We start from the raw sequence: 16,558 nt of genomic DNA, 5'->3' as shown, positions 1-16,558 counted from the left end.
TACAGAATGTCATATTGCATAATAAAAAAGCAAATTAGTTTTCCTCCAGTAAAACAGAGACGTGTTGATAACTTTGTAGTTGGGTTTCCACAACACAGGTTAACCAACCTCCCTGGTCCCACGCAATGAGCTCACAGAAGTCATGATGTGTACAGGTTGTATCCGGCGTTGTTTCCATTCTTGATTTAAGATTTCTGTTCTTTCTTGTATCTTCTGACGATTATAATTAAACATGCTCTGGAAATAAATGGTAGAAATAGAACTATACCCACACATATTTTTTTAATTATCAGGACTTCTAAATAATATCCATTTCACTGTTAAAGATTAGTATTTTCACAAAAGCATATCCACTATATGTATCATACATATTTATATACAGTAATATAATTTAATTTTTAAAATATACTAATTTTCAACTCTTACAGCTATCCAATGCAAACAGATTGCAGTTTCTCTGCTACTAACCAAAGAGAAAAAAATATTTCCTGGAATCTCAGTGATGAGACATTTGCTGCCCTCTTTGTAGCCATTCTCTGCAAACATTTCTCCTGTTCTAAGTAGAAATATCAATCTTATTAAGAATTGTGAAGAATGCGTAGTTATAACTTCTCCTACTGTGATCCTGAGTGTGGCTGACAAAATATAGGTAGTCATTGACTTATGGCAACAATTGAGCCTGAAATTTCTATTAGTACCTGAATTTTGATCATATGACCATAGGGATGCTGAAATAGTTGTAGATGTGAAAAATGGTCATAAATCACTTTTTCAGTGTTTTGTAACTTTGAACAGTCACTAAGTCTATTAATATGTAACAACATTCAAATATCTCAAAAATGGCTAATTAAAATCTAAAATTTAACTATTTCAGGCAAAGAAGAGGTCAACCAAGCTATAAAATATTCTATTATATAATATTATCTCCATTACCATACAGCAGAATGCCAACACTATAGGCATAAAATCAAAGAATTACAATGTGATTGAAGGGAGTTGAGGTAAATATTTTGCACAACCCTTAAAAGTATCTTAAGAGTATAATGAATAAGTTAATGGGAATCCATATTACTTAAATTATCTAGAACTGAAATTGAATGAAATCATAAAGTTGGCATCTTTTACTATCATCTTTCTTAGTCTATGTTTCTAGTCTCAGATTTTGACTTTTAGGTACAAATAACTGGGAAGAAAAGAAATAAGCTGTTCATAGAAAAGGTCTTGAAAGTTATTATGTACATGCATAAGTGTTTTTAATTTTGCACTTAATGAATGAAAAACATTGAGCTCGTATATTTATTAGTGAAAAATATCCCTATAGGATGAAATTAAACCAACAATTTAAAAACGTAAATCATTCTACCAAACTACCAATTTGTACTTTTTCAAGCAATCATTTTAATTATAATTTTCAGAATATATTTAAAACTACCGAGTTTCCCCGAAAATACGACATGTCCTGAAAATTAGGCCAAGCATGATTTTTGCGGTGGGCCTAAATATACGCCCTCCCCCGAAAATAAGCTAAAGTGAAGGGGTGGGCGTGGCCAGCACAGAAGGTAGCCCTTCCCTTCCCCCGTCACCTGAGGGCTGCTTAGCCTCTTAATCGGATCAGCTGAGCCGATCCGGCCGCCATTCACAAAACAGCTGATTCGCGGGTGCCGCTCAGGTCGCCACCTCCAGCAAGCGCAGCCAACTGCGGCTGCAAAAGAAGCCGGAGGCCAAGCACACATGCCTCACACCTTCCTTAACTAATGATGACAGTCACAGCAGGCAATTCCGTCCACGGAACAGGAAAGGAAGGCATGGAAATCCATACACCTGGGACATTGGAAGAAGCCCTGCGAGGAGACGCTGCTGCCGATGTGCAGGAAATCTCCCCCCACAACCTGCAAATCATCCTTTCAAAGAGGAGTTTCACCAGGACAAAGAGGTTGTTGGAGACAGCATTTGCGTTGGGTTGGGCTTTCTTCGCAAGCAGGATGATCTGGGGAGTGAGAGATTTAGGAAGCCTGGGCTGGCATGGGACAGTTTCTCCAGCAAAGAATCTGACTTATCCTCAGGGGTGAGCATCTTGTGGGCTGGCCGGAGAGGAAGCACCTTCAATGAATTTTGTTCTGTTTGTCTGTCTCTCTGCAGGCGGCAGTGTTGGCAGCATCTCCTCGCAGGGCTCCTTCTTCCTTCTCTTTGATTGAAGACGCTGCTGACGCTTCTACCTTCAGGATTTTGCCTCTTATCCTGTTCTCAGTCTGTGCTGAGCTTCAGAACAGGGTGAGAGGCAGGAAAATCCCCCCTCCCCATTTTCAAGCCATTCGCAAAAATGCCCCATTCCAAGCCTTCAGCATATTCCAGGATTGCAACATTGAAGGCTTGGAATGGGGTGTTTTTGCAAATGGCTTGAAATTGGAGAGGGGGGCTTTTCCTGCCTCTCACCCTGTTCTGAAGGAAAGGATGGTGTGTGTGTGTGTGTGTGTGTGTGTGTGTGTGTGTGCGCGTGTAAGAGAGAGGGGGGGGTGGAGAGATCCACTCCAAACTCGGCCAGTTACCATATACCAGGACTGGCGGCGGTGTGCTCTCTCTGTCTCTCTCTCACACACAAACACACAAAAACACAGAGGTTCGCAGGAACTCTTGCTCTCCTGGCAACGCTGCTCTCAGCCATCCTGCTGGGCTTCTCCTGCTTAGCGCGGGATGAGTTGGCCGAGGACCACGACCTCAGGAGTGCCTCCCCGGCCCTTTGTCAGTGGACACTGGTGGAGCCAAGCCGCTTCACCTGCTGCCACCTTTGGGCTGCTAAGCACCTTCCTGCAGGTCTACTTGGTGCTTCAGGCTCCAGGCTATGAGATGAGCCCGGTGTTCTTCAGGCCCTGGTGGGCACTATTTCTCATCCTGGCTGTGCGAGACGGCGCAGGCAGCGCAGCTCCACCGGCAGCAGGGGGATGCTCCAGAGCCCCCACGAGGCCAGAGCAGCACAGTCAGCTGTTCAGCAGCCAGCCAGCAGCAAGGCCAGCAAGCAGGACAAGCGGAGGCCAGAGCGCACAGAGAACCCGGGTCATTGCGGCCGCAGACAAGCAGGTGGTGGGATGGAAATGGTGGGACTGGCGGGCTTGCTGCCTCCTGCACTCAAAGATAATAAGACCTGCCCGAAAATAAGGCCAAGCCCTTATTTGGGGGTGGGGGGTTCAAAAGAAAATCCTTCTTATTTTTGGGGAAATGGTATTATTGCATGGTTATTATATTCTGCATATAAATCTGTCCAGATCGCATGTGAATATTAATTTAATTTCTCACCAAATTGATTTCCTGAGCAGAATTAGCAGTCAAATTTTACATGATTTGGAAAGTCAATTCTAGTAGAAGATTTAAGTGACTTGCCTTCAAATTAATCGCCAAACTGAATTTTGCACCTAATTTGACAAGTCTCTGTATCTTAATTACACCATGCTTACAAGTAATGGCACTTGATAACTGTACTAATTTCAGACTCAAAAACTGTTTTAAGTTTATATTTTTTTCTGGCAACAGTCTTCTCACACACAGCTAGCCAATTCAAAAGCTAAAGAAAATTTCAATAGGAGATGGCATGGTTGATTCTATGTAAAGTAAAAAAAATCATATAATAGTCATTCTACTATTAAACTCCAAACTGTATGTTCAAAAAGATTAAAATTATGCATTTTGGGTATATATGCATTATCTTTATGATAACAATTTTTAGAATCTATCTAAGAGACAAAAATATCAAATGGAAAACAGTTAAAATAGCCATACCAGGAACAACTGCTAAGAGAGTCTTATTATTTAATGCTGTTATTATGGGTTTCCTTCAGAATCAGCACATTTTAATTTAAAAAGTAACAAAAAATCCCTAGAAATACTCTTGTATCTTTGGAATTCGAAATAAATTACCTTTACTTCATCTGCTCGCCTGAACCTCTTAAGCTGTCTAAGCCTCATATATTCTGATTTTACACGCTTCCTCCAACAAATTGGTCCCTTCTCAGATTTCTTTCCAGTCTGACCCATAGTTACACCTGAAAAGAACAAAACGTGTATGTGAGATCAAACACAATCGGCATTCTATATTTAAGTATATGTCCTGCCATTGATTATGTAAAAATGTTTATATAAATAAAAAGAAAATTATGCTTATGGACTCACTTGTCAATTGGAAAATTCTTTTCGTTAGAAATTCAAATCATATATTGTTCATATTCCTCCAGCAAAACAGTTACTCCATTCTAATGATGCTGGATTCAAGATGCTATGTTAATAGCAGATAGTTATAATTGCTATTTGTAATTTATAATACTATCAATAAGTGAATCATTTACCTCTTGCTATTAGAAAAGGGTTGATCAAAAGACAGTAAAAAAGTGCAATTTCTAGTCACGAAAAATAATTGAAACATGCCATCAACTATAATTATAGATCATAGGTAGAGGGTGGAAGTAAAAGTAATCATTAGCAGTCATGGACATAAATTCTCACTCTGAGATTACTATTATCTCATGAATAAGGACTCCAATTTTATCTGAATTTCATATTTAGAAGAATCCCACCTCCCCATTGACATTGTCTGAAGTTGTCTGGGAAGATTGCAAATGGTGATCATGTGCCTCCCAGATATTGTAACTGTTATAAATACATGCTGAATTTTGATCATGATCATGTGATTAAAATTCAAGTACTTGAATTTTAACCACATGCCAGTGGGGATGCTGTGACAAGTCATAATTTGAGGCTTGGTTGTAAATCACCATTTTTGATGTCATTGTATCTTTAGTCACTAAATGAATGGTCAAGAAATTAGCATGTGTGTGTGTGTGTGCACACAATATCTCACAGCAACTGACTTTTATCCAGAACTGAGATTCTTCCTACAGCTATGACAGCTAGGATCAATAATTTTGTAACCTCTGAGTGGCAGTAGAGAGCAATTTCTTTTGGAGGCTGACAAGCAATATTATTAAGAGTAAAAAAGATCCTTCATTTTTTAAAAAAGCACTTCATCTTTCAGAATCAGAATCCAGCTGCAAGAGACCTTGGAGGTCTTCTAATCCAACACCCTGCTCAAGCAGGAGACACTATATAATTTGAGACAAGTGCTGTCCAGTCTCTTCTTAAAAACCTCCAGAGATGAACTTCTGAAGGCAAGCTGTTTCAGTAGTTAATTGTTCTCATTGTTAGGAAGTTTCTCCTTAATTCCAGGTTGCTTTTCTCCTTGATTAGCTTCCATCTATTGTTTCTTGTCTTGCCTTCTGGTGCCCTGGAAAATAACTTGACACACACACATCCTTCTTTGTGGCAGTCCGTCAAATACTGGAATACTGCTATCATGTCACCCCTAGTCCTTTTCTCTAGCCTAGCCATACCCAGTTCCTGCAACCATTCTACATGTTTTAATCTCCAGGCCTTTAATCATCCTAGTTGCTCTGCACATTTTCCAAAGCCTCAACATCTTTTTTGTAATGTGACCAAAACTGGATGCCTTATCTTTTTTAAAGGGAAGTTGTCCAGACTATTTAAAAGGTGTTATGGCAAATCCAATATTGTTTTCCTACTGTGGCTGAAGAGGTATCTATAAATAGAATGTAATAGAGCTGTCTCCAGGTTAGGTAGTACTTATTGAGCATAATCTATTTGTTTAATATAAGCTGTTGTTAGTTGCAAAGAGTTTACTTAAGATGAGTGCTCAAAGAAAATTTCTAAAGGTATACCGGTAAGTAAGACAGTCCTTGTTTCAAGAGTCTTCTACTGAAGTAAGCTTCTGACAAGGCCCAAAATTTAAATTATGATACCTCAAATCAGGAGTGTAGTACCTATCTAAGCTAACTTGATTTATTAAAGATATATCTTTCATGACTATATTCATTTAATCAGATGCATGGAGGATGTAACTCTTGTGATGCCTCATGCTAATAGAGACTAAGGAGCAAGCTGTTGCTTGCTTATGTTGCTCAACAGCATTAATGGATAGATGAAGTAGCTGCAGCTGTACTAGGAAGTAACATCAGTAAGCCAAAAAACGTATCATTTTCTAGCAGTGCAAGGTTTGATACACCTGGAAATTATCACAGGGTACTCTTGTAATGAAAAAGATTCTGCTGTAGTAGAAGACAAGAGGATAGTTTAACCAGTCTTTGGTCCTCTTGAGATAGTTTGATAGCTCTTCAGTATCCAGCTTATACTATTATTTTTTGAGATGGGTAGGCATTACTCTTCCATACAATTGGACTGAAATAAAATAAGGAACACCCAAACAAAGTTCCACAGGTATTTCAGGAAAACCCCTTATTTGGACTGTGTCCAAATAAGGACATAGTCCAAATAAGGACACTTCTCCAATATTGCTAATATTCCAAAAGACAATTTAGATGCTGTTTGCCAGAAATACAACAAAAATATGCACAAATAACCTTTTTTAAATTCTGCAAATGAAATTTTCAAACAGTAACTTCAGTTATATTACCCATAAAGTGGGAGATATGTGAATAGTACCATCTACAATTTTAAAAAATTGTAACAATACGGATTGTTACTATTTGGATGTGAAATAGTAATAGGAAAACAGGGGCTGAAGTGAAGGGCTATTCCATCTAAATAGTGGGTGGGAGGGACAGATATGGCAGGCGCAGGGGGCCATATCATGTTCGGGGAGTACGCACGCTGCTTACGGAGCGGCATGCTCCGGCTCTCAAGACGCCTCTTGTATTCCAGGTTGTGCAGAGTCTCAGGGCCTGAACCTTCAGCTGCTGTTGTGTAATGTCAGGTCTGCAACTAATAAAGCCCCCCTCATTCATGATTTAATTCAGGAGGGGGGTGCGGACCTGGCAGGGATTACGGAGACCTGGTTGGGCCAAGAGGGGGGGGTTCCCCTCGTGGAGATGTGCCCACAGGCTTCCGTGCATTTCATCAGCCAAGGGTCCAGGGGAGGGGTGGGGGGGGTAGCGGTGATTATTAAAGAAAGTCTTAGTCCGAGGGAGGCCACTGTTCCTCAGATAGCTGGCTGTGAATCCCTTCTTGTGAAGTGGGGTCATGGGGCGCAGATGGGTTTGTTGACTGCGTACCTGGCTCCCTGCCACGTGACAGCAGCTCTGCCTGAGCTGCTCGACGTAATAGCTGGGGTGGCGGTGAATACCCCCAGGCTTCTGGTCATGAGGGATTTCAACCTGCCATCCGTCGGTGAAACATCAGAAGCAGCTCGGGAGTTCATGGCTTCCATGACGGCCATGGACCTGACCCAGTTAGTTCATGACCCCACCCACATCGGGGGACACAACGCTGGACTTGATTTTTGTCTCTGGTCATGGTTGAATGATCTCACAATACGGGACCTAGTTATTAAGCCCTTGTCATGGACAGATCATTCGCTCCTTCAGCTAGACTTTCGAACCACTTCCCCTCGTCGCAGGGAGACGGAACTGACCAGGTGGTTCCATCCCAGGCGCCTGATGGACCCGAGAGGTTCCTGACGGAGCTTGGGCCATTCCCAGAGACTCTGACTCGCGACTCGGCTGAGGAACTGGTGGCCGCCTGGGATAGGGCAGCCGCTGGAGCCTTGGACCGCGTTGCACCTTTGCGGCTTCTGACTCGGTGCCGATCTCAACTAGCTCCTTGGTTCTCCGAGGAGCTGAGGGAGATGAAGCGCCGGAAAAGAAGCCTAGAGAGCGATTGGAGGTCCAGCCGCACCAAATCTGACCGGACATTAGTGAGGCCTTATATCAAGACCTACCTAGTGGCGATAAGTGGCGAAATCCAACTATTTTTCCACTCTTATTGCATCTGCAGAGAACCGCCCAGCCGCCCTGTTTAGGATGACCCGCTCTCTCCTACGGGTGGGAGCGAGGGAGGATCCCTTGCAGGGTAGAGCTGAGGATTTTGGACAATTCCTGCATGATAAAATCGCTCAGATTCAGGCCGGCCTGGACTCCGATTGGATAGCCTCGGACAGGATGACAGAGGTGAGTCTTGAGAGTGTCACCTGGGAAGAGTTTGACCATATGACTCCTGAGGACGTGGACAGGATTTTGGAGAGGCTTAACGCTACCACATGTTTACTGGACCCGTGTCCCTCCTGGTTGCTGCTGGCCTCCCGGGAGGTTACACGAGGCTGGTTTCAGGAGATTACTAATGCTTCATTGAGTGAGGGTGTCTTCCCATCTGCCCTGAAAGAGGCGGTGGTGAGGCCCCTCCTCAAGAAGCCTTCCCTGGACCCGGCTGTATTAGCTAACTATCGTACTGTCTCCAACCTCCGCTTCGCGGCAAAGGCTGTTGAGAGTGTGGTGGCAGGACAACTTCCTCAATTCCTGGATGAAGCTGTCTATCTAGATCCGTGCCAGTCAGGCTTCAGGGTAGGTTACAGCACGGAAACGGCATTGATCGCATTGGTTGATGATCTCTGGAGGGTCCGGGATAGGGATTGTTCCTCTGTCCTGGTCCTCCTAGATCTCTCAGCGGCTTTTGATACCATCGATCATGGTATCATGTTGCGTCGGCTAGAGGGGGTGGGAGTGGAGGGCACCGTGCTATGGTGGTTCTCCTACTTCCTCTCTGACCATACGTAGTTTGTGTTGATGGGGGGGCAGAGGTCGACCTCAAGGTTCCTCACTTGTGGGGTGCCGCAAGGGTCAGTCCTCTCGCCCCTTCTGTTTAACATTTATGTGAAGCCGCTGGGTGAGATCATCCGTGGTTTGGGGTAAAATGTCAACTGTATGCCGATGACACACAGTTGTACATTTCAACCCCAGGCCACCCCAATGATGCCCTTGACGTGATGTCCCGCTGCCTGGAGGCCGTGCGGATCTGGATGGGGAGGAACAGGTTCAGACTCAACCCCTCCAAGACTGAGTGGCTGTGGCTCCCTACGGCCCGATATAGCCAGCTGAGACCATCGGGAGCTGAGACGCAACTTGGACGTCTGCCTGGACTCACGGCTGTCCTTGGAGGATCATATGACGGCCATCGGCAGGGGGGGGCTTTTATCAGGTTTGCCTGATCTCCCAGTTGCGTCCCTTTCTGGATCGGGACGCCCTGCGCACAGTCACTCACGCCCTCGTCACTTCCCGGCTGGACTATTGTAATGCTCTCTACATGGGGCTCCCCTTGAGGAGCACCTGGAGGCTCCAGCTGGTCCAGAATGCAGCCGCACGAGTAATAATGGGGGCGACTCATTGCTCCCATGTAACACCCACCTTGTGCGAGCTGCACTGGCTCCCGGTGGTCTTCCGGGTGCGCTTCAAGGTGTTGGTTACCACCTTTAAAGCGCTCCATGACTTAGGACCTGGTTACCTACAAGACTGCATTATGCCACCGATTGCCTCCCACAGACCAATATGCTCCCACAGAGAGGGCCTCCTCAGGGTGCCATCAGCCAAACAGTGTAGGCTGGCGAACCCCAGGGGGAGAGCCTTCTCTGTGGGGGCCCCGGCCCTATGGAATGAACTGCCCCCGGACATACGAAGGATCCCCGACCTCCGTGCCTTCCGTCGTGCTCTGAAGACCCTATTATTCCAGCAAGCTGGTCTGACAGGATAAAGGTTTTTTAAATTGGGTTTTGATAGGGGTTTTAAAATGATTTTAGTTGGATGTTTTAAATTTGGCCGAATGATTGAATTATTTTAATAAGCTTTTAATTTCTGTTGTACATTGTTTTTAACCATGGCTGTTCACCGCCCTGAGTCCCTCGGGAGAAGGGCGGTATATAAATATAATAAACTAACTAACTAACTAACTAAATCCAAATGCTCTCTTTTATACAGATGCTGATAAAAAAAGCAGCCAATAATTCAAGTCATCTGAATAGTTTATGCTTCCTTTTGCACAATGGTAGTTTTTCTCTGGAAGTGATACAGAGATGCAAGGTTATGATTAAGAATAAAAACTTAACCTGGAGAGCATGTATTGTAATAGTTAAGCAAGGTAATCATATGGGCACCTCCCTTAACAACTGTCATGTCTTTTAATTCTGGACTTAATTGTGATCTAATATTGAGGACTATCTCAGGGGTGAAATTCAGTCGGTTCTATCTGGCTCGGGTAAATCGGTAGCGGCAGCTGCGGGACGCTCTGCCCACCTGCGCAGACGTCATGACATCGCTTTTTTGCAATGATTTTAAGCCTCTGCACATGCGCAGAAGCCTTTGTGCATGTGCAGATGAAGGCGCAAGTGAGCGAAGCAAGCATGCGCACAGCACGTGCACGTAAATTTCACCCCTGGACTATCTATATTAATATAATAATATTCATCCTTCACAAAGAACTGAATGTGTCTTAGATGTTTTTTTCAAACATCATTCTGCACACTTGTGCTTAATAATATAAGCTTATAAATTACTGTTCATACAATAAACAACTTTAGTGTAAAAGGTAGGTATTTTGCATGTAAGTATCTATCAGCTTTCCTAAGTAGAAATAGAGTACCGTATTTTTCGGACAATAAGATACTCCAAGTTATAAGACGCACCTAGCTTTTTGGGAGGAAAACAAGAAAAAAAAATCTGCCTCTGCCTCCCAGCAATTTGCCTCGTGGCAAACAACGTGGTCAGCTTCAGCACAGTCTGATTTAGCACGAGTGGCTGATTGGCGGTTGGATCTGCCTCCCGGAATACCTATCGGCTGTTCCAGGCTGTGGAGATCACCGCCAGCCATCGGCGCCAGCACCATCCATAACCACTGTCATCTATCGCCCATTTTCAGCTCGTTCCAGGTGGCGGGGCCATCGCCTATCCCCGCTGCCTGAAACGGACCAAAAACAGGACGCAAGGAGGCCAAAAACGGGATGCACAGAGGCCAAAAATGGGGTGCGAGGAGGAGGCAATAGGTGACAGCGACAATGGGCAGGGAAAATGAAATGCTTTAATGGGAAAAATAATCTAGTAATTTTTCAGGAAAAGATTCTGTATACCAAACAAATGAAAAATTTATATACTCCAATGTCAGTTTCACTTACATGTTTTATAGGAAATACGTGGTAAATGAAGGCTCTACAGTTTTTAAGCTACATAGAAAATCTATCCTCTTTTCAGTGTTTTATCAAATGAACTAAAATTAAAATTAGGTACATCTTAAGGGTAAGCTTTCTGTAGTTAGTAATTATGTTCCTCTCTGTGATTGTCTTTCCATTATTTGAAAGTGTAATCACATCTCCACTTGAGTTATACATTTCCAATTCCTTTTAAATATTTTAACAAGTATACAAGGGTAAAATGAAAATATATTTCTACCTCCTTTGATATTTAGGATAAGAATATTTTAATAAATGAAAGAAGAAAATAATTTTCAAGTTGAGTTACGTCTCCACATAATCACCACCATTTATTACGCACTCCTGTCAGCTATGAATAAGCTTTTTAAAATTGCCACAAAAGAACTTAATACTCTGTCTCTTCAGCCAGGTCTTTTGAACTTCTTCATTAAAATTAAACAGCTGCCCATAAAATAATTCTTCAGCTTTGAAAAAAGGTGAAAGATGCATGCTGTCAAGTCTGGAGTGTATGACAAAAGGGTAAGACTGTGAAATCCAACTTCACAATAGTTTCTGTTCAAACAACAGCAATGTCTCTTTAACTGACTACTGATTGTCCCTTAATTAGTTCATCAATCTTTCTCTTATTACATGATTTTGCTATCATAGGCCAACCACTGTCTGAACAGACAAATTAACTCTTCCTGGTTCACTACCTTAATCTTTTTTTGCTCAACAATGTACAGTACTGACTTCAAAACCAGCAGCATCACCATACACCACCTGCTTTAGTGATAAAATTTACTTTTGAAGGTGAATTTTAATCGCAAGGTCTTATTTATAGTAAAAAATTCAATTGATGCGCATTGTTTAAAGCATGCTTATGAATATTCACTTTGGGCTTTTATTTCACAAACTATAGCAGCACAAACTTCATTGCAAATTTTTGATTCCTAATCAAAACGTGTTTATTTTTCTTATCTGAAAGCTCTGAAAGATTCAAAAGTTCAGTAGAGATAATTCGTTTAGACTGGAAGATCTGATTATTAATAAGATAAAAATCTTTGGTGATTTTTATTTTACACTTGCTTAGTTCAACTGTCTGCTTTTAATACCTTTAAATAAGTAGCATAATATTAAGAGAGTGTACAAAAACATATAGCATGTAGAGATTTGACTGATTATGAAAATCTTACAATACATAATTTGGAGCATCTGCTGGGTCTTAAAAATTGTTCAAGTATGACTCAGAACCTGTTAGTCAAATTAAACAAATGATTTAAATCGATCCAGGATTTAAATGGAGTAATAAATATTCAACAATTGGAATTTTAGTGAAATAATTTATACCAAATTTTATATTTAAAGAAAATTTGCATGTTTCATCATTGATATGCTGTCATAGTCCAGGTTGAGAAAGGAAATCCCTGCCTGCAGAGATTGCCACTAACAATGGCTTGTGTTTTTGGGCTCCCCACATCACATTTTCAGCCTCCAAACACTCTGTTTGAGAGCCCAAGGCTGCTGGGATTGTCAAAGCACATTGCTGTTGCTTGCCGCCCAAAAATGCGATGTGTTTGGAGGCTGAAAACGCGACGGGCAGTGCCCAAAATGGCTACCCGAAACAGCTGCTGCCTTCTCTTACCCCTTCCGCACTTTGCCTGCTTTAGTTGCTGGAGCTCCCTCCAACAATCAGCTATGCTTTAGAAGCTGTTTTTTAGCCCCAACCAGCCCCAACCACAAAACCAGCAAGTGAACTAATGTGCCAGGCTAAGGACTAGCCAGATGAATACCTGGTAGGCAGAATTTTTTCCTCCTATTTTCCTCCCAAAAAGCTAAGGTGCGTCTTATACTCCGGTGCATCTTATACTTTGAAAAATATGGTAATTCATTCTTTAAAAATTCTTGGAAAAATTGTTAGAACTGCAATGAACTAGTTGAATCCAGGGTGGATTTATTTAAATCAAGTTGATTTAAATCACAATTTAAATCATGATTTAAATCACTAGTAAAAAGGCTTGATTTAAATCAACTCGATTTAAATCATAATTTTTAAAGAGCAACTGTCATCTCTGCTATTCCTTTGACCCACTGTTGACTCACCGATAGTCCCAGTGTTGCAGAATATACAGCCTTGTGCTACATAACTAAGCTCCATTTCATGCTGAATAAACTAAATTATTTATGTATCTTAAATAGAAAACTATCTTACGATAGATTTTTACCCCAAAAGTTTTTATTAAAATAAATTTGATAAAAATCAAAAAAATCCAATTTAAATTTTAAAAATCTGATTTTTTTGATTTTTTTAAAAAAATCATTGATTTTTATCCACCCTGGTTGAATCATCCTTTTATATTTAGTGGGAATGTTTAAAGTTCAATAACTTTGGAAAATAATTCATACTAAAATGAATAAAATCTTAAAAGTTAAATTCCCATTCAACCTAATATTTTTACTATACTTTACAAAATCATTTATTCCAAAAAGTATGCCAAATTAGCACTGTATATCCTGTATATCCATCCTGCTTACAATCTTTTTGGACTGTTGCCTTCTGGAAGAAGATACAGAACAATTAAAACTCGGACCACACGTTTTCTGAATAGTTTTTATCCCAGAGCTATAATTGCACTCAACAATGAACTAAAGGGCCACCATCAGTGAGCTGTTGGATAGTATTACTTGGTCTGTTGTGTGGATGTTTGGGTGGTTTAGGGGTGGGGAATTGTGGTGGGTGGGAGTGTGGTGGGGATTATGTGTGTGGGAACTGGTCTTTGGGTGTCAAGTAAATTTCATTGTATGTGTATACTGTGTATACACATACAATGACAATAAAGTTTATTTATTTATTTATTTATATACGATACTATACTATATGTATATACTAACTATTGCAAGAATATTATATGCCTTTTGTTGGAATATATATTTGTTCCCTTTTATGGAAGAGATTAATTAAATTTCAGTATGAGAGTATATACTGATGTATAGAACAACTTTGCATCTCAAAAAATGAATCTGACAGAGACTTTAATAAAAACTGGAAACCACTCCTGATGTCAACATAATTCAATACACAAATCTGTACTACAGGAAATCCTCACTTAATGACAATTTGTTTAGCAACTATTCAAAGTTACATCATCTTCATGGTCACATAATAGACACTTGGGAACACTATGGGAAATAGAAGGATTTATATTCTTTGCAGTCATCTGGTAAATTAGCTCTTTGAGGGTTCATCATTAGCTCTCTCAGAGTCATTGAGGCCACTTGGGGGTTTATCTCTATCCTCAGACTCATCTGAATCAGAGTGCAAATGGGTGTGGAAACATCTTAGGACTACAAAAAGAACTTTGTTATAAGCAGGAGATAGGTGATGTCATATCCCTCCCCCTCTCTTAAGAGAGGGGTGTTCAATTTTAACATAGATTACCTCTTTGACCCCTTCCAATGGTTTCCTTTGTCCAGAATGTGAACTTTGCTATCTGCCTGACCTCTGTCTTTTAGATGCAGATGGACTGCTGAATCCTGTCCTGATGGTTTGAATTATACATTTGTGAAATGGTTGTTTTGTTTTCTCAATGTACAGCTCTGCACGTCTCACTGAACTGCACTGCATATATCATGTTGCTCAGTCTATGTCTGGGTGTTTTATCCTTGGGGTGAAGAAGCTTCTGCCTTGATCAAGCACATCAAGGAAGACCTTAGAACCTGTGGCTATGCCAACTAGACCTTCATCAAATCCAGAAAAAGATACCACAGAAGCTCCTCCATAACAGAAAAAGAAAAGAACAAACAAAGCAATGTTGTTATTTCATACCATGCAGTAATAACTGAAAATCTTAGGAGGATTTTCAACTTAACACAACATACCGTATTTTTTGACTATAAGACGCACTGGACCATAAGACGCACATTAGCTTTAGAGGAGGAAAACAAGAAAAAAAAAAGTCTGCCTCTGCCTCCTAGCTTCCATCTGGTATTCATCTGGCAAACAGCAAGGTCAGCTTCACGTGGCTCATTAGGGCTCCGTTCCGTTGCGCCCACCACCGATCAACTGAGCTGAGCTGCTGCCATTGTCAGGAAATGCTGGAACCTTTGCTGCCAAGCAGCTGATGGTGGTTGGATTGGCCTCCTGGAAGGAGCCTGTGGATCAGCCTACTGCTGCTGCCATTTGGGGATCCCCACAGCCTAGAACAGCTGATTGGTGGTATTCCAGGAAGCCGATCCAACCACCGATCAGCTGCCTGGCAGTGAACACTCCAGCGTGCTCGGCGGCGGCAAACAGCAATAACAGTGACAGGCAGCAGCAAACGCCACCACACCAACCCTCCTCCCCCCCGCTGCAATATTTGCTCTATAAGACACACAGACATTTCCACCCATTTTTTGGGGGAGGGGGGAAGTGCATCATAGTGCAAAAAATATGGTACAGGCACACTTTAAACCTAAGAATACATAAAGGCAGAAGTTTCTCCATCCCAAGAATAAAACGCTCAAATATAAATCATTCCATTCTTCACAATTCAGAGCTTCTTGAATGAACAAAATGTTTTCAATGAAGTTGAAATGAAGTTGACTTTTGGAAAAGAATCTTTGGAACAATCACAATGGTTGCATAATCCCACAGTCACAGGATCGCCATTTGCAACCTTCATTCCTGGCTTCCAAGAAACAAAATCAGTAAGGAAGGTGGCAGAAGACTGTAAATGGCAATCATATAATGCTGTGCTTACTGACTCACAAAATTCACTTAATGATAGCAACCAAAATTGCTGCAATTGCCATTATAAGTTGCCATGGTCTCATGACACTACATTTTATGACCATGTCACTTAAGGACAGAGTTCCCAATTACCATAATCAAACAAATATTACCTATATATTAAAAGTTGGGTTTCTGCCTAGAAAAACTCAAAAACAATTTCATAGGATTTCTTGGATATTTTCATTCCAGTCTGATGAAAAACACTAATGAACACAGAATTCAATATTCAAAATTTTACTCATTGTCATGCCATCTAATCTATTAATTTACTCAAGAAATGATCTGAGATAAAGTTAATCTGGAAAAACCTATTTTTGATAAATCCATACCAACTTCATATCATTACGACTTTGTCCTACAAATATCTTACATTTTTGTAAGATATGGTAAGAATTTAGACAGGAATAACATTTTTTAGTTCATTAGAATTGCTGTATTTTCTAAGTATAAGATTCATATTTGATTACATTCCACATTAGTTTTCCTTTAAGAACTTCAGCATTACATAGGTTATATTCAGAGGTTATTTTCCCCTGATAATCCTGCAATTTCCATTTCCTTGATTATACTTTCAGTATTAGTGATTATCTGGTCAAGGATGATTGAACGTGTCACTGCATGCTTCATACCCCCAGTCATCAGTTGTAGTATTATTGCTCTTTCTTTCTGGCTAATTAACTACATCCAAAATATTTAACCACCCTGAAATGTGACTCAAGATAAGACCCCAATATTACATTTCCATTTTCTTGTATTAGCACATAAGCATTTATCTGAAGATTTTCCTTCAGAACTACCTCTAATCCCATGGGATAGTT

The 16,558-nt window shown here is 41.1% G+C and overlaps 1 protein-coding gene across 9 annotated transcripts in view; it reads right to left on the bottom strand.

The window, feature by feature from the left end:
- The window catches only part of EZH2 (enhancer of zeste 2 polycomb repressive complex 2 subunit), a 92,718-nt gene that overhangs the window by 64,416 nt on the left and 11,744 nt on the right, over positions 1-16,558 (bottom strand). For 6 of the 9 annotated variants that reach the window (XM_087892380.1, XM_087892381.1, XM_034416477.3 and 3 more), the window contains exons 2-3: positions 3,910-4,034; positions 136-237 (exon numbers count right to left, since the gene is read on the bottom strand). In XM_087892380.1, the coding sequence (XP_087748506.1) occupies positions 136-237; positions 3,910-4,034 (227 nt within the window). Of the gene's footprint in view, positions 1-108; positions 238-3,909; positions 4,035-16,558 lie in introns of all 9 variants that reach the window. The other 3 variants (XM_087892379.1, XM_034416480.3, XM_034416479.3) reach the window with 1 other exon arrangement.

The sequence above is a fragment of the Pantherophis guttatus genome, chromosome 4 (genome assembly GCF_059756535.1).
Source record: "Pantherophis guttatus breed Tessera chromosome 4, ASM5975653v1, whole genome shotgun sequence".
NCBI classification, from domain to species: domain Eukaryota; kingdom Metazoa; phylum Chordata; class Lepidosauria; order Squamata; family Colubridae; genus Pantherophis; species Pantherophis guttatus.
This window is presented reverse-complemented; position numbering and strand designations above follow the sequence as displayed.